This window comes from Plectrocnemia conspersa, unplaced genomic scaffold (genome assembly GCF_051122295.1).
Source record: "Plectrocnemia conspersa isolate PC_06_02 unplaced genomic scaffold, ASM5112229v1 ptg000001l, whole genome shotgun sequence".
NCBI classification, from domain to species: domain Eukaryota; kingdom Metazoa; phylum Arthropoda; class Insecta; order Trichoptera; family Polycentropodidae; genus Plectrocnemia; species Plectrocnemia conspersa.
In genome coordinates, this window is record NW_028277165.1 from 18011316 (window position 1) to 18034743 (window position 23428).

At 29.6% G+C, this 23428-nt stretch overlaps 2 protein-coding genes across 3 annotated transcripts in view; one reads left to right on the plus strand and one right to left on the minus strand.

Moving 5' to 3' along the window:
- Positions 1–17624, plus strand: part of btv (dynein cytoplasmic heavy chain beethoven) — a 38752-nt gene extending 21128 nt beyond the window's left edge. The window contains exons 16-62 of one of the 2 annotated variants that reach the window (XM_088190045.1): positions 49–277; positions 1249–1494; positions 1554–1930; positions 2506–2644; positions 2726–2845; positions 2914–3102; positions 3155–3378; positions 4642–4839; positions 4907–5030; positions 5094–5201; positions 5266–5422; positions 5490–5697; positions 5756–5930; positions 5995–6126; positions 6189–6391; positions 6593–6698; positions 7206–7328; positions 7398–7561; positions 7716–7851; positions 7912–8025; positions 8101–8311; positions 8375–8613; positions 9375–9597; positions 9660–9825; positions 9888–10080; positions 10148–10362; positions 10426–10659; positions 10723–10932; positions 11036–11249; positions 11326–11426; positions 11486–11642; positions 11705–11859; positions 11920–12146; positions 12217–12326; positions 12388–12675; positions 12768–12914; positions 12991–13107; positions 13174–13366; positions 13629–13789; positions 13860–14117; positions 14178–14349; positions 14416–14660; positions 14887–15007; positions 15646–15785; positions 15851–16268; positions 16486–16631; positions 16954–17624. In XM_088190045.1, coding sequence (XP_088046171.1) covers positions 49–277; positions 1249–1494; positions 1554–1930; positions 2506–2644; positions 2726–2845; positions 2914–3102; positions 3155–3378; positions 4642–4839; positions 4907–5030; positions 5094–5201; positions 5266–5422; positions 5490–5697; positions 5756–5930; positions 5995–6126; positions 6189–6391; positions 6593–6698; positions 7206–7328; positions 7398–7561; positions 7716–7851; positions 7912–8025; positions 8101–8311; positions 8375–8613; positions 9375–9597; positions 9660–9825; positions 9888–10080; positions 10148–10362; positions 10426–10659; positions 10723–10932; positions 11036–11249; positions 11326–11426; positions 11486–11642; positions 11705–11859; positions 11920–12146; positions 12217–12326; positions 12388–12675; positions 12768–12914; positions 12991–13107; positions 13174–13366; positions 13629–13789; positions 13860–14117; positions 14178–14349; positions 14416–14660; positions 14887–15007; positions 15646–15785; positions 15851–16268; positions 16486–16631; positions 16954–17112 — 8692 coding nt within the window. In that variant the 3' untranslated portion in view covers positions 17113–17624. Of the gene's footprint in view, positions 1–48; positions 278–1248; positions 1495–1553; positions 1931–2505; positions 2645–2725; positions 2846–2913; positions 3103–3154; positions 3379–4641; positions 4840–4906; positions 5031–5093; positions 5202–5265; positions 5423–5489; positions 5698–5755; positions 5931–5994; positions 6127–6188; positions 6392–6592; positions 6699–7205; positions 7329–7397; positions 7562–7715; positions 7852–7911; positions 8026–8100; positions 8312–8374; positions 8614–9374; positions 9598–9659; positions 9826–9887; positions 10081–10147; positions 10363–10425; positions 10660–10722; positions 10933–11035; positions 11250–11325; positions 11427–11485; positions 11643–11704; positions 11860–11919; positions 12147–12216; positions 12327–12387; positions 12676–12767; positions 12915–12990; positions 13108–13173; positions 13367–13628; positions 13790–13859; positions 14118–14177; positions 14350–14415; positions 14661–14886; positions 15008–15645; positions 15786–15850; positions 16269–16485; positions 16632–16953 lie in introns of those variants that run through there. The other variant, XM_088190054.1, reaches the window with a different exon arrangement.
- Positions 17625–17958: 334 nt separating this feature from the next.
- On the minus strand, positions 17959–21757 carry LOC148239046 (transmembrane reductase CYB561D2-like). Its single transcript, XM_088190082.1, has 2 exons — positions 21340–21757; positions 17959–18625 (listed from the first exon to the last, which is right to left on the minus strand). Exons 1-2 carry the CDS (start codon positions 21640–21642, stop codon positions 18095–18097), a joined length of 834 nt encoding a protein of 277 aa, XP_088046208.1. The 5' UTR covers positions 21643–21757; the 3' UTR covers positions 17959–18094.
- Between the last annotated feature and the right edge of the window lie 1671 nt (positions 21758–23428).

The following is a 23428-nucleotide window of genomic DNA, read 5'->3' on the forward strand; positions in this document are numbered from 1 at the left end:
TGCGTTTTAATTTTGTTAATGAGATCCTTCATGCTTGATTAATTTTAGATGGGTGTATCTGGAGCCGATTCTGTCGGGAGATAATCTGAGCAAAGCAGGTAAGATCAACAGCGGGACCTTCTCGAGATTAGACAAAGACTTCAAACACATCATGCGATCTTTGGAATCAGATTCGCGGCTCACTGTATTGACGAGATATCCGGGGATTGATTCACTACTCGAGACGTTGACAAATCAATTGATACAGTGTCAAAATACATTGGAAGAATACATTGAGGTGTTTAAATTTTATTAAAGATGTAACTTTTAAGATTTGACAAGAATGTGTCGACATTTTAAATATTTTTTTTAGATAAGTTTAATTTTTGTAAAGTTTGATAATAGTTTTTGATTCGATAATCTGATTTGATATTACAATTATGAGTTGATTTTTATGCAATATAAATTAAAATACTTCTAAAATTGTCAGTGTAGTGATAAATATTATTTTATTGAAAATCTTCCTTTGCATCATGACAAGCGTTAACACAATGCGATACAATGGGGTAGATTAACACAATCTCAGTAACTGCTTAGTAGTGAGATACAAGACTGAAATCTATGTCTAAATCATTGACATCAATTTTAATAAATATATATTATTATCACAGCTTTCAATCAATAGATGTCAATACGATATTTATCAGTAAGATTAGGAAAATCCGGGAAAACAATCTGTGATGGTCGATTTTATATATAATTATATAATAATCACTAATTTCGATCTCCCAGATACAAAAGAAAATTTATAAACACGGCTCATAACGGATATGAACCCAGATCTTTCAGGTATTAGTCACCGACATATACCCCTATAGTGATGCAAATAAGTTAGGCTACATATTGAATCCTTGTGGCATTAAATTGCTATCAAGTTTAATTCCAACAAAGTAATTTTGTGGTAAAATTTATCAATACTTCTGCAGAAATTTTCTACTTTAAAAATTCATAATTATAATCTAAAGTTCAAATATTCAGCATTAAGGGCAAATGCAAAATTGTTGTTCATTGATATAAACAATGAATAAAAAATAAAAAGCATTGTCGAAACAACACTTGTCACACCAACTTGGTTTTTGTATAAACTATTTTAGCTCTTACAAATTAAACATTAAGCGGTTTTCACATATTTAGTTGACGTGTTCTTGATATATAATCTTATTTATCTATTCTCTTTTTTTATTCTTCATATTTTTGTTATAATTAAAGGAAAAGCGTACTGTGTTTCCTCGATTCTTCTTTTTGAGCGATGACGATCTCTTGGAGCTCTTGGGACAAGCTCAGTTTACTTCGCAGAATAAAGAATCCGTCATGCAAACACATATTAAAAAACTGTTTCCTGGTGCTACTGGTGTGCATCTCGGTCCAAACGCTGTTTGCATCACAGCGCTACAAGGTCAATTTGATGAAAAACTGATGTTGGACACTCCCGTTGATATAGATGCACCAATCGAAGTAAAAATTCTGAACTTATCTGAAATTGTTCATTGTAATTATATTTTAATATATTGTAGGTATGGTTGAAACAATTAGAAGAACAGATGCGTGCATCATTGCACACAGCAATCAAACAATGTTTGTTGCAATCAGAGCTGCAGACCGATCTATTGAATCATCCGACTCAGGTGCTGTGTCTTGTTCAAAGTATCAAATATACAGATAAGATCGAAAAGTCCATCTCAAAGCACAGCCTGCATGAGATCAAAGAGAGCGTTGACAAGGACTTGAATTTATATTTGAAGTCTGATAATTATGAAAAGAAGAGCATTTTAGATAAGCATAAGTTGCAATCGCTTGTTTTACAATGTTATCATTACTTGGGCATCATAAAGGAGCTGATAGAAAATGGAGTTGTTTCAATTGATAATTGGCAATGGAAGAAGCAAATGAGGTATACAATTCTTATGTTAGTTATCAAACTCGTTGTCTTGTACGTGTACTTCATCAATATTATTTAGTAAGAAAGGAATTACAAATTTAGAGTTTGCAAAGCAAGATATGTATAATATATAAACTTTATATTATGATCATCGGTCTTTTGTGTAAATTTGTATACACCTTTTTTTAATATACATTTTGAAAAAGCAAGTGTTTGCCAATACATGTTTCTGTATTGAAATATAGTACAATTTCATAATATACTTTAAAGAGTTGTTTCCTAATTTTTTCTAAGATACATGTTAATTTTCATAATTTTTCTCAAGTTTTGATATTGACCAGTACATACTATTTAATTATAATTCATTTCTATGATATAATTATGAGTGCGGCAGAAAAATATACGTTTTTGGAAAGGTATACATTTGGACAGAAAAAGAAAAACAAGAGATGCATGCAGTTAATTTTATTAACCATTTGAGTTCCTGTGAAATTTAATTTAATTTAATTGAAAACAAACCTTTACAAAAACGGCTTGTTTCTTTGCCATACCTATATTATGTTAATTTATTCCATAATTTATTATAGATTTTACATAGAAAATAATTCTATATATGCTCGAATGGGTCTCGCTAAGTTACCTTATACTTATGAATACTTAGGTATTAATACTGGTTCTTTAGTGCGCACACAATTGACTGATCAATGCTTTTTGATACTAACTCAGGTAATTTCTTAATGGAAGCTATTGGAGTTAATTTTTAAATACTAAATTAATAAAATAGTTAAAATATATTGCACATTTCAGGCACTACACTTAGGTTTAGCTGGTAATCCATTTGGACCGGCTGGTACCGGAAAAACTGAATCTGTAAAAGCGCTAGGTGGTCTACTCGGTAGATTGGTTTTAGTATTTAATTGTGATGAGGTAATGGCTCTCAATATTATAATGCTCAATAAGAAAGTCATTTTATATTTATATAAAATATATTTTAGGGCATGGATAAACTTACAATGGGACGTTTATTGACGGGTTTAGCGATGAGCGGAGCATGGGGCTGCTTCGACGAATTCAATCGTCTAGAAGAAAAGACTTTATTTGATATAACAAAAGAGTTTGGCGGAATTTTGGAAGCGATCGGAAGTACAATTAGCACCACAACTGCAGTCTTGAATGATAATGAGGTATGTTATTTATATATTTGTATCCAATTGTATATTGTTTAATGTGTTATAGATTACAGTATCACCTGGATGTGGCATATTCGTAACAATGAATCCGGCTGGCGGTAGTTATGGAGGTAGAAGAAATCTTCCAGAGGGTATCAATCGACTTTTAAGACCTTGCGCCATGTGGCAGCCACATGCTGTGAGCATAGCCTCTGCGTTGTTGGCTACACACGGTTATTCTAATTCACAAAAGTTGGCTGAAAAATTAGTGATGTGTTTCGATATGGCTAAGTGAGTTATTTTATACTTATTTTTTCTATTTTATCCATATGTAATGATTGTATTTTTGATACTTACTTGATAAGCAGCTCCTGGATAACAAATTCTTGTTCGATGCTCCTTTTACATATATTCTAATTGAAAATCAGCAGTTTTTTCATATCGTTTATCAATATAGTTTGCTAATACATTTATATAACAGTAAAATATTTAATTTTTTTACTTAAACAAACATTTTTAAAGTAAAAATAATCATTGTTCTGTTTTTTTTAAATGTCTATTTTGTTATCGTAAATGTATATATAGTTCAATTATGTAGTTTGTTTGCCTATGCATTTTTTGTTATTGTTGTTTTTGTAATTTTTTATTGTTTGAATTTTTTTAGTTAGCTTTAAAAATGATACTACTGTTTTTTGCCACAAAGATTCAATAACCTGTAAAATCATGAGCTGTTATACAATATTTATTTCTTATTGTCGATTTTATAATTATAATTCTGTAAGTTTTATTATTTAATAATAGTGTTAGAAAAAACTTATAAATAATAAACCAGTTCACAATGTTACGTATAAATCAGATTAATAAATCTTTGTGAACATTTTGTATTATTAGCGAAACACAAATTACATTACTGTAATAATAAAAACTATAAATGCTAGCAAAAAACTAATTATAGCATTTCTTGATAATAAAAAAATAAAATTTTGATAATTAAAAAATTGTAAAAAAAGTACACAATTCTTTTTATAGCGAAATTTTCTAAAAAAACATTTTAAAATTAATTTATTATGATGTATACTATATTTTATAATAATAATATTAAATTTGTAATGACTATTGGAGGGAAGGGGGGGGGCAAAAGTTGGCTAGTCAGTGGTCGTTTTTTTAATGTATTGTTTTCATTATAATTTATAGTATTTCATTAAATGCCATGTAGTTTTCTGCCCAAATTCAAGGGGGACAAATGCCTTCACATGCCTCCCTCCCACCCAAAAACATCCCTGGAGGAAGGTGTAGTGTTAGTAAACCTCCAAACGTTCAAAGTGTAAATTTGTTGTACAGTGTTTTACAGAATTCTAATTTAAAGCCCTGAGAATCTTATAACGCTTTTAAAAATTGATGGGTTGTTACCTTTTATATCTGTCTTTTTTTAACTTATATTGATTGAGAGAAGACTGAGGTTTAATTATATAATTTTACTACATTTAAATGAAAGGTAAATTATGGACCCTATTGTATTTACATTAATGTAATAAAATATAATTTAAATTATAGATCCCTACTATCTGATACCATACATTACGATTGGGGCTTAAGAGCCTTAAAAACCATCATCGGTAGCTGTGGATCACTATTCAATGATTATATACAAGAATTAAAGAAGTATCCTGATGTTAAAGAACAGATTGTTTTGGTTGTTCAAGCGTTGCGACTCAATATACTATCAAAGTTAACCTTTGAGGACAACGAAAGGTCAGAATTTCTTTAAATTATAAATATTTCCTTTGATTGATTGACGTTATTTACTATGCTTGATTAGATTTGAAAGTATCATAAAGATTGTATTTCCTGATGTTGTTTATGACGGTACTACATACAACCAATTAAGAGAAGCCATAGAAGAGAGTTTTAGAGTGAATAACTTTATCATAAATGAAAATCAGGTATTTAGTATTAAATCAATATAAGAATATATTTTGAATATTAATAAATATATAATTTTATAGATCTCAAAATGTATTGAATTTTACAATCAATTGAAACAACGCATGGGTGTTGTCATCGTAGGTCCACCTGGTAGTGGAAAAACTTCCCTACAAACGATTCTCAAACATGTATTTCATTCTGAGTATATAAACATTGTATGACTAGATTAATTTGGGTATTGGTTTCTCTTAGGCTTTAACAATCATGGGAAAAAGTATTTCGACACACGTAATATGTCCTAAAGCGATGACTCGTACTGATCTATTAGGATACATTGATAACGATACTCGAAAATGGTACGATGGTGTAATATCTACAATAAGTCTTCAAGTAGCCAATCAATCTTCAGGTATTATTTATGGTGTATGTTATTGTATATAATTAAAATGTTAATGATATGCATTCATTGATATTAGATATTTGGTCATGGGTAATCTGTGATGGAGATGTAGATCCGGAATGGATAGAATCCTTAAATTCTGTTTTGGATGACAATCGTCTTTTAACGTTACCATCAGGGTGGCGCATACAATTTGGTAACAACGTTAATTTTATATTTGAAACTGATGATCTGAGTTATGCTTCACCGGCTACAATCTCAAGAATGGGAATTATATTGTTAAGGTATAATATTAAAAAAATATATCTTGTAAAATTTTGTTTAATTTAATAATTGTTCTAGTGAAGAACAATGCAACTTTGAAGAGGTCATCAAATCTTGGATGATAAATTCAATCAGTATGAACAATTTAGAATATTCAGTTGTTGCTTATATCGAAGATTTATTAAAGAAAGTTTTAAATTGGGCTGCAGTCAATCATGATGATTTTTTGGTTGCATATTTTAAAGTACCATTGGTAAGATAACGCATTATATGATATTTTTTTATTGAGCTTTCTAATTTATTATTCTTTTTTTAAGACAAAACAAATATTATCATTCTTAGATATTGATGATAAAGGAAAGATAATTGAGGACACTTTGGCTATTGCTTTAATGAAGGCAATCAGTTGTATTATCAAACCAAAAGCTAATAACGCATTGCTGGAACAGGTATTTTAAAATTATTAAACAATATAGTTTAATAATAATTAAATAAATTAAAAATATTTTAGATATCCAATTGGACGAATGTGTCTTCTCATGCCCTTTTATGGAGCGATTCTACTATTACAGAACAAAAATATGGTTCAACGAGCATTGGAAATGGATTGTTTTTCATCAGTAAACGTGTAACTGAACTATTGGAAATTATAAGACCGTGGATTGATTCCAATCAACATTTTATGATATTTGGACCTCCGGCTTCAGGAAAAAGGTTTGTATAATTGATGCCCTTATGATTTTTATTATAATTTTAAATTTGCGTAGAAGACAAAATAAAACCACTACACCTAATTTATTTACCAAGAATAGTCATAAGCCTAGGCGTTTCAGTTACATCCTCAGCACACTACGTAAATTGATTATGATTATTTTAATATAATGTATTAATCAAATATTTAATATATTGTTACAGTATGATATTGGATCATTTATTAAATGATATGGGTAATAGTATCATTATAACTTTACAATGTACACCTGTTTTCGACGTTCAACACATAATACAGGCATTGAGACAGGTAAATATGTAGTTGTAACGATCAGATTTTTTACAGAACATGCAGAAATCTATAGAAAATAAGTATTTTTATATGCACATAACTTCAAAAGCAAACGTTTTCCAGAAAAGTTAAACAAATAAAAGTAGTCAATTAGAGTCCAGTGTTTGGTCACATGATTAGCTATTTTTATACAAAGTTTGGTTGTTGTTATATTGAAATGAATTTATCATTGGGTATATTTTACAGAAATTATTTTAGTTAAATAACTTAAATAAATAAATAACACCCCTGGTTTTTATTGCGATTGCTGTATCAAATTAAGTATTGTAAAGTTAGTTTCATTCTCAGACTATCTCAGACATCTATCATAAAATTAATGAAATAATATAATAATCATGAAATATTTATTAATCAATGGGTTGTTTTACATTTTATTCAAAAGTAAGTAAATATGATAGATTTATGAAGTCATTATGCACAATTTTAATATTAGTTATCGTTGTCTTGACTTATGTATATTTTCAGAAATCAGCATTGAAATCTAGCAGCGAAAGTTCCAATAAAAAAGTCGTGCTAGTTATAAAATCGTTGCAAAGAGCGAAAATGGATAAATGGAAATCTAGTTTGGTTCAGTCGTTCCTTTTGCAAGTTCGTCATTATTATCAGCTTAGTTTTTAATATTATTATGATATCAATAATATTAAATTTATAATTTAGTTGATTCATCACAGAGGATTTTGGCAAAAGTCCAATGTTGGAAGCGAGGGTATGTACTGGTGCAGTCTTCAGAAGTTTGTGTTGATAATTACTGCGACGATGGAAGATAACGATTTGAGGATCTCAAATAGGCTAAGCAACTCATTACGAATAGTTAATATAATGTAAGTAAATATATATTAATTTAGAATCATATTCAGTCATATGCGTAGCTATCAGATGATAGCTCATGTTTATGAAAGTTCTAACTGTCGTAGCGGGCCGGATTTTGCCCATCACTGTTCTAGATGATACTAATGGTAATTATTTTTATTTTAGGCAGCCTGATAAAGTTGAGCTTTCAGAGATTTGTCATTCATATTTGAACAAGACGATAGAAAATCTAGAAATATCCAATGACGATAAAAGAAAAATGCTCGAGCTCAATTCAAAGATCTTCTCAACGTATTACGAAGTATATTTAATTTAATTTGCTCCTATTAACTATAATACAAAAATGTATTTTCTGTTGTAGGTCGTTGAAACGATACAAAACGAGATTCAATACAAATGGACTTCCAACGATCTCACCAAGTGGTGTAGAAATATAAATCTGTATAAAATACGTGATCTAAATATGGCTTGTCATGTATTACATTTATTTTAAATTATATAGCAATATAATAGAACTTATAAAAATAATTTATAAAACAAATAATTTTAGGCAATTCAAGAAGAAGCTAAATGCATATTTAGAGACAGATTAGCATACGAAGATAAAAATACTTTTGATGTACTTTTTCAGAAGAACTTAAATATCAGAACGGCAAAAGAGAACAATTTCATTCCGAGAATTACAAAAGACGAATTTTGTATGGATGTAGTTGAAAGTAAACAATTGATATTGAGCGTAAACAAGATGATCAATCAATGCAGTGAGTCATGATGTAGAATTAAATAAATATTATCAATTTATTTCATTAATGGTATACTTTTAGATAACGAGATGGAAAATGGAAATTATATATTCGGTGAAAATAATATAGAACAATGTGAAGAAATAAGAAGATTAACTGTGTTAGCTGCTCGAACGATTGGTAGCGGTACAAATGGAGTGGTATTTGTGGGAACAGCTGGTATTGGTAGAAGAGCAGCGGCCAGGATAGCCGCTGAACTCATGAACGCTAAATTTGTTTCCATTTCTACTTCAAATCAGTTTACATCACAAATTAAAAACGTTAGATAGTTTTTAATATATAATGATATATCCTGATCAAATAGTATTCGACCATAAGCTAGAAAATAAGTTACCTACATAGATAGTTCCATATAAATCAAAACTTTTTTCCGAGACTTTTTGAGATATTCATTTACTAAGTAATATTACAGGCTTATTTCAAATCTGTAATGAGTTTTTCAATTAGGGTTTGTTTTTAAAACATGATATAAACAACTAATAACAGATTTTAAACCAACAAAAATACTTACGCTGATCGAGGGATTGCTGGAACGTTCACTACTCTTGAATGTCATTTTCCTGTAACACCCATAGCTTCGTTATTCAAAAACTCTAATTTTTCTAATTATGTCTTCAACTCAAAATTCAAATACATTAAAACCAAGCTAAAATTGTAACTATGACAGATGCCTAGTAACGACTAAAGAACTGCGTAGTCTGGTAAAAAATAACTAAATCCCAGTAATTTCATTAGTGGTGTAGTGATAAAAAATAAGTACCTTGGTTATTTTGTTTGTTGCATTGTAGTTTGTTTGTGCAGTGTGTTGCTTAAAAATGTGTAGCCAATGACCATTCAATTAAGCTTGAAGAACTTTGAACAGATTTTTTAGCAAATCCTACCGGAACGCGTTCTGGTTGTAGAAAAATGTACCGGAACGACGTTCTGACATCACTACACCACTTTATTCCATGATTGCATTTCACACCGGTCGGATACTTTTTGATTGTATATGATCTTACATATTGTTATTTATATTTAGATACTGATGTCGTGCGGTTGTGAAAGTACACCGACGTTAATTGTATTGGAAGAAGCTGTGTCATGTGATGAAAGCATTTTAGGTGTAATAGAAGGATTGATAAGTAAAGGCAGCGGAAGAAATTCAATTTCTCTTCCATTTCATCCGCAAGAAATTGAAACATTTATATCTCAACTGAAGGGCAATAAAAATCCATCGAAAAATATATCAACATTTATAGAAAGTAGGATTTTTTTATTGTATTTATTTTTATATGTAAGTACAACATATGTATTTTTTTATAAGATATTCAAAAATACCTTGGAATTGTACTATTGTTGGATGTGAAACAAAGTAATTTAAAGAGCGTGTTGAGCTCTTTTCCATTCTTGTATCAACGATGCCAATATGTATGGCTGAATGATTGGTTGGAAATTTCAATGAAAGAAGTACCAATTGAAATTGTAAAGAAGTAAGTATCTCATACATTGATTAATAATAATAAAAATAATAATACTTAATAACATTTCACAGAATGCAGGTAGAAAATAAAGATTTGGAAAATTGCTTAGGCATTGTCTCTACTGGCAAACTTTACGATATACATTCGTCAATTATAAAAGATAATCTCCACACTCCTTATCGATACGTGGCATTCTTAAAGACATTTTTGAATATATACACAGATAGAAAGAAGGTTTTAGAAGAGAAGCATAAAAAATTAGAAGTATATTTACAATTGATTGCTATTTTAATTTATAACTGAGTGTTTTTAATGATTAATTTTGTTTTAGTCTGGTGTTACGTCTCTCAATAAAGCGAAAGAAGAAGTAGATCAATTAAAAGAAGGTGCTGCTCAACAGCAACTCGTGTTAGCCGAAAAGCAGACGTTAGCTAATCAAGCTCTCAATCAAATCGGTGCTACTATGCAATCGGCAACTGGACATAGGCAAGAAATGGAAGTTTTGAAAAGGAACACTGAGATTGAAAACGGTCGGCTTCAGGAAAGGTACTTCGATATTGTAAATTAATTAAATTCAGTTCATAATTGATTGTATTTATTGTATAATAGAAAAAAAGCAATTGAGCAAGAGCTATCTGAAGTGGAACCGATCATTCAAGAAGCTAGAACTGCGGTTGGTGATATCAGGCCTGAATCACTGAGTGAAGTACGCTCGCTTAGAGCTCCACCTGAACCAGTTAGAGATGTTTTAGAGGGTGTTTTAAGATTGATGGGTATCGCTGATACTTCTTGGCATTCAATGAAAACCTTTCTTTCAAAACGTGGCATCAAAGATGATATAAGGTTATTAAATAGTGCTTTTAATTTAATATAATATATCAATAATATAATTCTTATTTATGATAGGACATTTGACGCAGCAAATATATCTAAAGAAAACTTAGTAGCAGTCGAGAAGTTATTAGCATCTCATGAATCTTCCTTCTCTGAGAAAACTGCTAAAAGAGCTTCCGTCGCATGCGCTCCATTGGCAGCTTGGGTATTGGCTAATGTGAAATATGCCAATGTTCTTCATAAAATAGCTCCATTAGAAAACGAGCAAAGGAAATTAGTGAAGTAATGCTTTTTTAAATAATAATTTACATGATTTTGTAAATAAATCGGGGTCCTCGGTGGCAGCTGAGGTTGAAGAACAACGTAACAATATTATTATTTTTAGAAATCTCCGTGAAGCTGAAACTCAAATCGAGAATTTGAGTACTGACTTGAACTCTGTCGATGAACGAGTAGCAGCGTTGAAAGAGCAGCTTAATGTATATACAAAACAAGCAACCGAAGTTGAAATTAATCTCAATGGAGTGCAAAGTACTATAAATAAAGCGGAAAATCTTGTGAATAAGCTCTCAAAAGAATTCGTTCGATGGCACGAAAATGTATGTTTTTAAATTAAGCATATTCATATTTAATTGCTAATTAAAAATAATTGATGTATAAAAAAAATATTTTTAGTTACAAAAGCTATCCAAAGAGTATGAAGAGATATCTATATGTGCAGTTTTTGCAGCAGGTTTCATCACATATTTAACTAACGAAAAAGAAGACGAGAGAACGTAATTAACTAAAAATGTTATTATTGAAATTTCGCATTATTAATATTTTATTTTATTAGATCAATAATACAAAAGTGGATGGAATATTTTCCTGAATTTGTATCATCGTTTTCTATAAAAGATTTTCTATTACCACACGATGATGAGATAAAATGGATCGATTACGGCTTACCATCCGATTCAACGGCAGTCAATAATGCAATTTTGATTAATGAGGTATTTTAACATACATACGTTATCTTTGCTTATCTACGATTATTAATATATCATAATTTAAGGTTTTAAAAGATCCTAAATGTGGTCTCGTACCTTTGATCATCGATCCTAATAACACAGCTTTAACCTGGCTATTGAAAGTTTTGGAGAACAAACCAAAAGATATTGTTATTCAAAGTGATACTAAATTTTCTACTATTCTTCAACATGCACTGAGGTATATTTTTTAATGAATTAATAAAAAATATTTTAATCTATAATCAAATATATTTTGAAGGTTCGGTAGAATTTTTATTATAAAAGAACTTTTGAACGTCGACGACAGTTGGAGTTCTTTATTGAGAGGACAAATTCCTGCAATCACCATGGGTGTAAATAATATTCATCCATTGTTCAGACTGATTTTAATATCTAGAGATTCATCTCTGCCAAATAGACTATCATCGTTTCATAAGTCAGTATTATCAATTATTAATTTCACACCACAGCATCAAGGATTAACAGGTATTTAATTTAATATAATAATATAATTTAATCTCAATGTTGCTTTATTATCTTTTCTAAATCAATTCAGACCAATTAATATTTTCTGCTGTAAAACAAGAAGAACCAGAGTTGCAATTAAAAATGTTGGAAGTAAAATCAAGAAAAAATGCTCTTCAGATCCAGCAAGAAGAGCTAGAAGTATAATCTTATACTTTATAGATTATTGTTGATTTTTTAAAATGTTTTTATTTTATTATAGACTCAATTATTAAATCAATTATCATCTGGTGATATATTACACAACTCCAGTCTATTGGAATCCTTGGAATATACTCAAAAAGCCAATGTTGAAATAACACAATCTTTAAAAGAAGCCGCTGAACTATCAGAATCGATCAATAAGCAATGCGAATTATATAAGCCCTTAGCTGCTCATACTGCCACAGCTTCTCTTTCTATCTCATCATTAACTTACGAATATCCGCTGATATCTTTAAGTCTACACACTGTTACGAGTATATTTTTAAAATGGATTCCAAAATTAAAAGTGAGTTTTTAACGTCTTAATAACCGAGTTACGTCTGGTAGCGTTTTCTATTATTTACTAACCATTTTTGTTAACGTTTAATATGTATATAGGGAACGAATATTATTCAAGAACAAATCATTAGAAACATAATCGTTGGTCTTTTGGAAAGAGTTTTAGTTGCATTGAATAAAGAACTTCATTCTAGTATCTTAATTTATCTAATTCATCTTATATATCCAGATCAAATAAAGCAACAGGTAATGTTAGATTATTATTTTCATCTACAAAAATATTTGTATTTATATACATATATAATAATAATATATTTTTTAGGAGTGGGACTTATTCACAAGCAACGTTGATAGTTACACAAAAGATAAATCTGATATACTGAAAGACTATCCAAAATGGATTCAATCAAACAGAGCCATTTATCTTTATGCATTACAGGTATTATGATAACTTGATTGCAAGGAGCAAGAATGTTTATTAATATTCAAATTTATTATGTAATAGACATATCTACCTGAATTATATGCTTCAATGAACTTGGAAAATGAAGCAATGTGGAAGAAATTCATGAATACTGGTGATTGGGAATCTATACCAGTTGACAACATTACACCATTCCAAAAAATATTGATAATATGGGCGTTGAAACCTAATAAAATACAATTATCTATTATGAAAGCTGTAGCGCAACTATTAGGTTAATTATGATTTTATTATAGGTCACTTTATCATTTAAAGAAATGAATATGTGTGTAGAAAATTCAGCAGCCCTTCCAGTTTTATGGATTTACTACATATCTAGACGAATTTAAATGTTACATTTGTGAAACTGAATTAAAAACTATAATTTATTATATGAAAATAAGTACAACTTTTTAAGCAACATAAAATTTAAATCGTAAAGTGACTTAAAGACCACGTTTTATAAACACTATTATATAATTTTATAATTTATATAGGAACAAATCAATTGTATCCAAACGGTGATTTAATTACAACCGTCGAAAGATGGGGATCACCACATCAACCTATTTTGGTTATCGGAGCATCAGGAACGGATCCGATTGATCAGATTAAAACCAGAGCTGTAAATATTGTCGGAATAAATAATTATAGACAGGTAGATTAAAATGTAAAATTTGATTTTTATGTAGATTAATTAAAATAAAATATGTAATCAATTGTATTAGATATGGTTGTCAGAGAGCAATGCAGTTGAAACCAAAGATAGTTTTACCAATGCCATCAGTTGGGTTATGAAATCTGGTGGTTGGTTAGTGATTTTAACGTCTGCGAGTGATTGGTCAGATAATGATTCATATAGGAGTTTAATACAGACACATTTACACTACGAATCACCTGAACCTAATGCCCGGATATGGATAGTGTCGGAGAACTCTAATATGCCATATTTGTTGACTTCGCATTGCATCAACGTAATTATGGAGGTATGTATTATAATATATTAATTCTACTTATTTGATTTGATGTTTATTGTATTTTTTTAGCCACCGACAGGTATTAAAAATAATTTGTTGAGAATTCTATCGATATGGGGTCCTAATCAAGATGCTAAGCATATCGAAAAGCAAATCAATGATCCTAAACAAACACGTTTAGAGTTTTCTCTTGCTTTAGCTCACAGTATAATTCAAGAGAGGTGTTCCTATATACCTCAGGGTGAGTTTTAACAAGTTGTAAAATAAGATATCTATTGCAATGATGAAAGTGATTAATATTTTTTAGGTTGGAGATACAATTATCAATTTAGTTGGGGTGATGTTGAAGTGAGTGTGATGGCTGTGAGGACTGTAGGACGAGCGGAAGCCGGTGGTCTTTGCAAGGCTTTGTACGGCGGAAGGATCTATTGGGAGCAAGACGTTAAATTGATGCATACACTTCTGGATAGACATTTTGATGAGAGTGTTATTGGACATATGTGGAAACCTCTGGGGATGGATGTCTCTTTACCAATGACAAATAAGTTACAGGTAAAAATATGGATTAGTAACTTGTTTAGAATTATTTTTACTTTATTGGCAAGTGCTACAATGCTTTGCTTTGATGAAACTACACAATATATCAATAAAAGGATAATTTATCTTTAAATGAGTCTGATATTTCGTAGAAAATAAAAAAAACAATTTACTGCATTTTATTAGTCATTTGTAAAAATTATAGTAGATTGTATACTGCAAAATTAAAATTTCTTTTTAGGATTACTTGCCAATGTTATCGAAATTTCCATCTTATGATGATCCAGGATTGTTGAGCTTACCACAAAATATTCAGTTGGCTCAAGAACAGCAGGAGGGAGAAAGTATTATTTTAAATTTGAGTAAGTATGCATTTTATCTAATTAAGTTTTATATCTTTTAGCATTTTTTGTTGCTTTATTTTCATCTGCCGACTCATAAAATTAACCGTGAGAGAAACATTCAGCTCTTAAATGAATTTATTTTATTTTTACATTAAGCAAGTGTTCTTGTGACTTATTTATTTGTTAATTTGCGAAAGCAAAAAAATCGTGAAATTATGTCATGTGTTCAAAAGTAAAAAGGCAAATCTAGAAACAAACATAATCTCGCCTTTAAATGTGTCAGTCAGGATTGTCACTTTAATCACATGTTATATGTTCAATGTCTCCGATGCAATTTTATTCAAAATATTGAAGATTAGTCTGTTAAAATTCTCTGAATCCAAATAATTTACTTGGATTTGGGGATATTTAAAACAGTTGGATAAACTGGTAGCTTATTCTTGTTCATTATCTTGTTAATTGAAGAAAATGAATGTGCTGCAAAAGAATTTATTTCATAGACTTTTACATTGACCGACGCAAGTATTGCGCATAAATACATATATAATTTACCTTCCGATTAAAGGATCCAAGTATCATCTCAATCTTATTTAAAAAAAGAGTAACATTGACCTAAAAATCAGTAGCTATAAAAAATTTATGTCATGATTATTTAGAATCTCTTACACATGGTTTGGCATTACAAGATTTTAACAAAAAGATGCTTAAAAAGAGGCTGTCTCCAATCCTAACCCTATGGAAAAAGCTAAATAGTGGGGCAGACTCGTTGATCAAATCTAAAATTACAGATTTCAAGGTATTGTGTCATAAAAGTTATTTTAAAAATATAAGTATATTTTAATATTATTTTTATTTATATAGAATGAAAACTCTTGGAGTGGAATGAAAGCATTAATGTTCAGTGAATTGGAATTGGCAATTTTTGGGATACACAACATACATCAAGATCTATCTTCTTTACATTCTTTATCGTCAGTTACAGATTCTGACAGGAATAATTTAGCCTCAGATCTGATATCTGATAAGACACCTCAATTTTGGTTGAAATACTGGAACGGCGGAAATGTATCAGCGAGCGTATTTCTCACTGGTTTTTGCGAAAGAGCAACGGTAGCCAAAAAACGTGTTATAAATTCGAATGGTGTAGATCTGGCATCTTTGAGTTTATCTTCGTTCTTAAAACCTAACTGTGTGTTGCATGCAATATATTGGGAAGCAGCGAAACGTCTGTCGTTGCCTCCGGAAGAACTGAAACTTGTATCGAAATGGGGAGATAATGGTAAATAATTAAATATGGATACAGTGGTAGGTTCAAAAGTATCCATCAGTTGTATAGTTATTCAACAAAAATGCCATTAATTCTACTGAAATTATAATCAGATGTTTATTTACAATTTAAAATAGGTATAAAGGCATCTTCATAATATTTAAGCTGGATATTTTTGGACCTGCTTGTATATTAATAATACATATAATGATTTAATTGTTAATTCTAGAAAGCAATCTTTCCGTTGGAAAGATTGTATTATTGGATTTGTGGCTGGAAGGCGCTATATGGGAGAGTGGTCGATTACAACCCTGTCGTCAGGATACTCCATATCAGACAAAAGCTCCACCTATATCTATACAATTTGTTGCAAATGTAAGTAAATATAAATACATATTTATTAGTGGCGGTAAACGGTGAGATCAGTCACTCTGTTTGAACTGCAGATTTTTTTTATATTATTTTCTTGAGAAAATAATCTTATATAATACATACCTACAAATATAATACAACAACTGATGCGTCTTTAATTATTTAGCGATGTTTTAAATTACTGTTCTGAATATTTTGCAGCTTTTACCGAACAAGATAAAAATTATATGTGTTCGTAAATTATTATTATATTAATTAGGCAATTAAAATAGTGGATGTTTATATGTATGAATGTAGTAAATATAGTATTGTTTATTGTTTTTAGGTGTCGTTAGCTGAGTATGTCGATAAAACTCAGATCGAAATACCGATTTTCACATCATCGGAGAGGAAAGATATGGTTTTTAAAATTGGAGCACCGTCCGCCGATCAGTTCAATAAAAAAATATGGCTACTTAATTCGGCCGCTTTGATTATAGCATAGTATGTGAGTAATAATAATAATAATACTGTAATGTTTGCAACATATTTTATTTATATATTTTGTATATCATACATTTATGTAAGATACTTGATCACTATACAATACACACATAAAGCATAGGAATGTACTGTTTAAATAGAATATAGATCATAGTGTGATTTTTATAATATAGTTATATTTATATATGAGATTTATATAATCAATAAACATATTAAATGACTAGAATTTTTCAATTTGATAAGCACCATATAAGTAGAATTATCAAAACAATATTTTGTTAAAATAATAATTTTATCCAAAAATATTTCTGAACATTTGACCTTTGAGATTATATAGTAACTTGTCCAAAAAAAATTGTAGACAAGGTCATATAAAGCTTATCGATTTATGTCTTATCAAAAAAATGTGCACATAATTTTGAATACATTATTTTGGCATACTTGGTGCAAGATTTTTATATTAATAAATTGTACGAGAATAATATAATCTATTAAAATATAAGAATAGCAGCATTTTTTTGTTATTTTATTGACATATACAATAAGGAATGTATAATTTATATTTATTTAATATATTAATATTAAATTAATTATATATTATATAAGAAAATTAATCAACACACATTAGGCCTCAACATAACACAACTTGAATAGATATATAAATAAATAATTAGTAGTCACCTTGATTAAGAATGCATTTTTAAAATGATAATTGATATGTAAATATTGTATAATTTTAAATGGATCAATTCATGATAATATAAACAGCAAATTAAATATATTAGATTATAACAAATTTGCAATTTTAGTCAATTAAATTATAATGAAGTCAATTATCATATTCATGCAAATATATTATTCATAATATGTAGTCTTAAATTTTACCATTACTAGATACTAATTAAATATAAGAAAACAATGATAAAATTACCAAACAACACATAAAGCTATATTTAATGTATTTGGTAAAATTCGTCTAACGTTCAATTCGAAGCTCTGATATAGTCAAGTCTTTCGCGAAATCTGGCATACAGTTTAATCAACGGACGGAGAACGGACCAGAATGTGACAAATAGCAAGAGCACGAGGAAAATCACTCTTACGGTCTCGTTTCCGTTGGTGCTATACCACCAGCCTGAGAAAAATATTATTATCATTGTCACTATTCCCATTAAATAAGTCAAAAGGCCAATTGTACTGTGCATCAGCTTTATATAAACGGGCGCTATGAGTTTCTTAAATTTCATACTATATAGAGTAAAGATTCCGCCAGAGCCGGTTATTAAAGCTAAGACTATGCTGGCCAGGCCAAAGATACCATGCAAGGTTGCAAAGTGAGCTTTGTTGGCTAAAAATTTGTTAGTTTCGATTATTACGAAGCCCGTGGCGATGAATAGAAGAGCCGTAGCTTGAATAACCCAGTGGCGCGTTGTGCGGTTCTGGATAGGCATCCACTGCAGGGCGATGTCGGTCGGAGAGAAAGCGTTGATTCCGGAAGTCATTAATAGTAGCCACTGAAAAAATAAGAATTTAATCTTTGAGTTCAAGGAAAAGTGTGACATAAATTCAATGTTATCATTTTATATACACTAAAGAGATATGACATTAAAAATATTAATATTTAATAATAATAGCAGTTTTTAAGAAAACATTCTACAGATTTTCGTTGCGTGTCCATCTTTAAATTCTAACAGTAAAATAATATTTTTTTTTGTAAGAACTTTTAATACAAGTCTAACATAAATTTCTTAACAAAAAGTATATTTATTATATTATATCGTCTAAATTCCTCTAGTAAAAAAAAATATAAAAAATAAATATTTACCGAGCGATCAAAATATTGTACCTATTTATAGAGGTAGCACATATTAACTTTCAATAAATATTTTTTTAATATTAATGTTGCAAATATGTTATTGATAAGATTAGAGTCACTTAGTCAAATCGTGCACGTGCGGATAAGCTATTAACAGTTTAATCTATTTAAAATCTACATAATCTGCAATCTTTTATTTAAGTAGTTTATCTTTTTACGTGAGATGATTTAGGTTATTTAAGTGTTTTATCTTTTTACGTGAGATGATTTCGATAATTTAAGTATTTTATCTGTTTACGATGTAATATATTGTTCATTTAAATTGTATAAATATATATAATATATGAATCATTAAAGAGTATTGCAAATGAATATTTTGACAAAAATTTTATGAACACACTTGCATTGTTCGAATAGGTACATTTTTAAATGTACCCACATATGCTTACGATTGATTTGTATCAGACAGTATTTTTTCTGTTTTTTTTTTATACGAATTTTCATATTTGAGCAATGTAAATATATTAACACTATTTTAATTTTACTGGATACTTCTTATTTTTGAAAACCTGGTCACTGTATATCTATTTTTAATGACATCCATCAAATTGACGGGTTTATACCCGTAATTCTAGCGTTAAATATGTTAATTATTTAAAATGAGTATATGTGAATAAATAACGAAGAAGAATATGCCAATTTTTAAAAATATTTAATATTAAGTTTTTCGTATCTATTTTATAATGGTGTTAAAATAAAGGTAGCTCATATGGCAAAATATAATCGAGTAATAAATTTAAAAACTGAAATTGCTTATGTATTTATTTAAAGATCAAGTAAACTTAATGTCCGAATTCAAGTCCATTACTGTTTGTTTAATGACCCATAAATAAGTTCAGTTTTGAAATTTTAATAATAAATAAAAAAAACATTATACTAACAGTTTATGAAAATTTTAGTTTCTTATAATTTGTAAGTTCTCTAGCACGAAGCTTAGATTTTGCTATTGTTTCCGAGTTGCTGTGTTTTTCCGGTGAAGGTGAAAGGACGATTTGATTTTTTAGTATGGTTGATAACATCCAATGATGATACCATTGTTTTTGTATATTTTTAGGCCGTCATTCTTGAAAGACTTAGGACCCCCTCCCCGCATAGTCCATGGAAAGTTAGCTATTTAAAATAGCATTGTCTTAACATAAAAAATATGTGTATAGCACTTTTCTAATTGATTTCTTTGTGGCGACCGTTCGCCAAACAATACAGCGTTTCTATGAACTACTTTAAAAAACGTTTTTTTCAGGAGTGTGATAAGTTGTTTGCTATTCTTACTCTGGCCACATATAGGTTAGATTTTTCTATGGGAATATTTGAAAAGCAGATTCTACCAGATTCATACTAGAGTTTACAAATTTGTGCATTTCGTCATTTTAACCTGCGTTTTTACTGTGTTTATTTAGCTACTAAGAATTAAAAACATCGACGTTCTCTCAATAAACAGATTATAAAATCCTTTTTTATTATTTACATCTCGTCATCATTTGTCGGCCTTCCTACACACATTTATTAATACATAGCTTTTCCTAAAGATCTTGACCCGTTTAAAGTAGGTCAGTGACTCCCAACCCTTTTTAAGCGCTGATTTTACTGTTGCGAACACAAAAACAATTATTAAAAAATTGCATTCTAAATTTAATTAAAGAATGTTATTAGGACTAATAAGTTTTGAATTAATTATTACAAATAATTGTTAGCAATGTGTTAAAATAATAAGATATTGAGTAAATCAACTTGTCGTAGTGTGATAAATAATTTAGACAATGTTATTTTAAAGAACATATAATATTTTTCATGGAGTGTATTATGTTGCACAATAAATATTTATTTATCATTATCCATTTAAACGCCACTCAAACGCTCTATAAATTAATCAAAATTGTCATAATTGTTTTCTAAAAAAGTGTAAAAATGAAATTACTTAATAAATAGGAACATGGTAAAATTTATTTATTTGTACGTGACATATTTTTTTTTCGTTCGGACACCTAATCTGTTTAAATTTTAAAACATATTTATGTAGCAAGAGCGTTTTAAAAGCTTCGTCGTCGTCTTCATCACATTGAATTTTGGCGACTTACTGTCTCCAAATAAACCCAATCAAATACGATTTTAAATAATTTAGCAGATCCATGAATAAATAATATTACTTAAAAAATGATTGTCTCAATTTTCATACAAATATTAGAATATTAGAGCCAAATAAATGGCTTTAGTTGGACAACGCAGACAACGAAAAATTTATTTGGAAGTGAATCAGTTTTTAAACTGGTATATTGTATAAATACTTTGTTATTGTAATCAATTTGATAACATATTGTAACATAATGTAGGTCGATAAAAGTTAATTGAACTTACCCCGATGGTCATGCATAGCGGGTGAAACGAAAACAACGAAATTCCAGGGGCGAAGCTGAGATAAGCTACGAATCCGACGAGACATAAGGTGACGATCGCGATGGAGACGGCGAAGAAACCGGCTCTTTTGGGGGGCATAGCCCCGGTGCCGGCGCCATCTTGGCCGTCGTTGGTGAGAGGGGCCCTCTCGTCAGCCACCCCGTACAGCTCGGACTCCATTTGCGCCCTGACACCTGTGGAGCCACCTTTCGAACGAGACCGCTCCGCTCCGGCAGACGGCGCGGACTCGTATACGCGCTTCATTATGGATTTGCGAACGCAGATATCTGTCAAAACTATATCTCTATTTTATATATTATATATCGACTATGACTAAAATTTACGCAAAACCGATCGGCCACGTTGTTAATAAACAAATAATAAAAAACGGCAATGTCGGCAAAAAATAAACATTATTATGGCAATATTAATGGGGTAAAACCGAACGGTGCGATTCAATTCTCCTATAAATCTAATATAAACACTGAAATTAATTAAGCAATCAACCTAATTGCATTATTGTATAATTATTTTATTTTTACATACATAACCAGATTTAACGACTCCTCTCTATATAAATAATAAAAAAAAATATTATTAAAGAATAAACAATCGAAATATTCAATACAAACTTAACAAAACATATAAAAAATAATATTATTTTGTGCAATAAGTTATATAAGCTATCGGGATAGGACTAATTTAGAGTATTAGGATGTGAAGGTTGGGTATAAATACTTATATCAGAATACAAACATGTTAATGTGCCGTTCGACATATTAGTTTTTAGCGGTGGTGATCGAATGGGTCAGTTATTGTCGCCTGTTTGTTTTGTTGAAGGACGGTGTTCGTAAATACACGATGCGTGCGAATCTAGCACCAACTTAAAGGGTTATGTGTCGAGACAACCCAGGAATTGATTTCCGAGAAATCCTAGTTTTTATGCTGTCTGCTGTCTCAGAGATTTGAAAAAAATAAGGAGAAAGGAGTAATATACTAATTCCAAAAAATAAGGAATAGATAGTGCTCTTTGATTGATATAAATATAATAACACTATTTGTTATAGTTTGCTTGTTTTTGAAGGTCAATATTTTTACCTTACATATTGCTATCGAATGCTAATCTTTTTCTGAATACTCTTCGCTAAAATACACCGGATGTCTATATCTAGGACTATTATTTAAGCTGAAATCATGTTCTTAAACCATTTCCGAGCTGTTTGTTTTGCAATTGACATTACTGATTCTACTAGCGACTTTTCCTCAAGGATTTTTTAAACAAGCTAAGAACGCGAATGCTTTTTGGTATCTGCTGCTAGGCTAGCACTAATAAGCACTAGCGTCTTATGAATAATAATTCACAACTTTATTCTTCGTAATATTAAATAAAAATAGATTTTCCCGGGGTAGGACAGTATATATTATATTTCATTTCAACAAAATACATTTAGATAACACAGTGTTTCCCAAACTTAAAATATACACATACTCCTTTAGAGATATATATTTGACTGATGTATCCCATTTTTACCAAAAATAATTAAGGGTATAGATAAAATTCTTACATAATACGAAAAGAGTTCAAACAAGTACCTCTTTAAATATTTTGTATACTATCAGGGGTACGCGTGCCGCACTTTGAGAAACACTGAGATAACATGTAAACTTTTTACAGTCTTTAACTACTCATAAACAAGTATTGAGATTTTTATATATGTAATTTATCATTATATTATCCATCAAATGAGATTATTACAATCTGATTTTATATTTATTCAATATATTATAATAGACACATAATAAAATATAAAAATCATCACGGTGATTTATAAAAAAATATAAGATTTTACATAATGAAAAGGACTTTTAATATGAAATTATAACATTATATTTATATAATCGTAGTCTTTGCTCTTAATAAAGTAATACGAGAATACTGTAAGGATGGCATATAAATATCCGATTGTTAATGAATTTGACGTAAATATTTACGAGATCATTTTAACGATATCGAATAAATTCTTTAATACAATAAATACTTCGAAACATT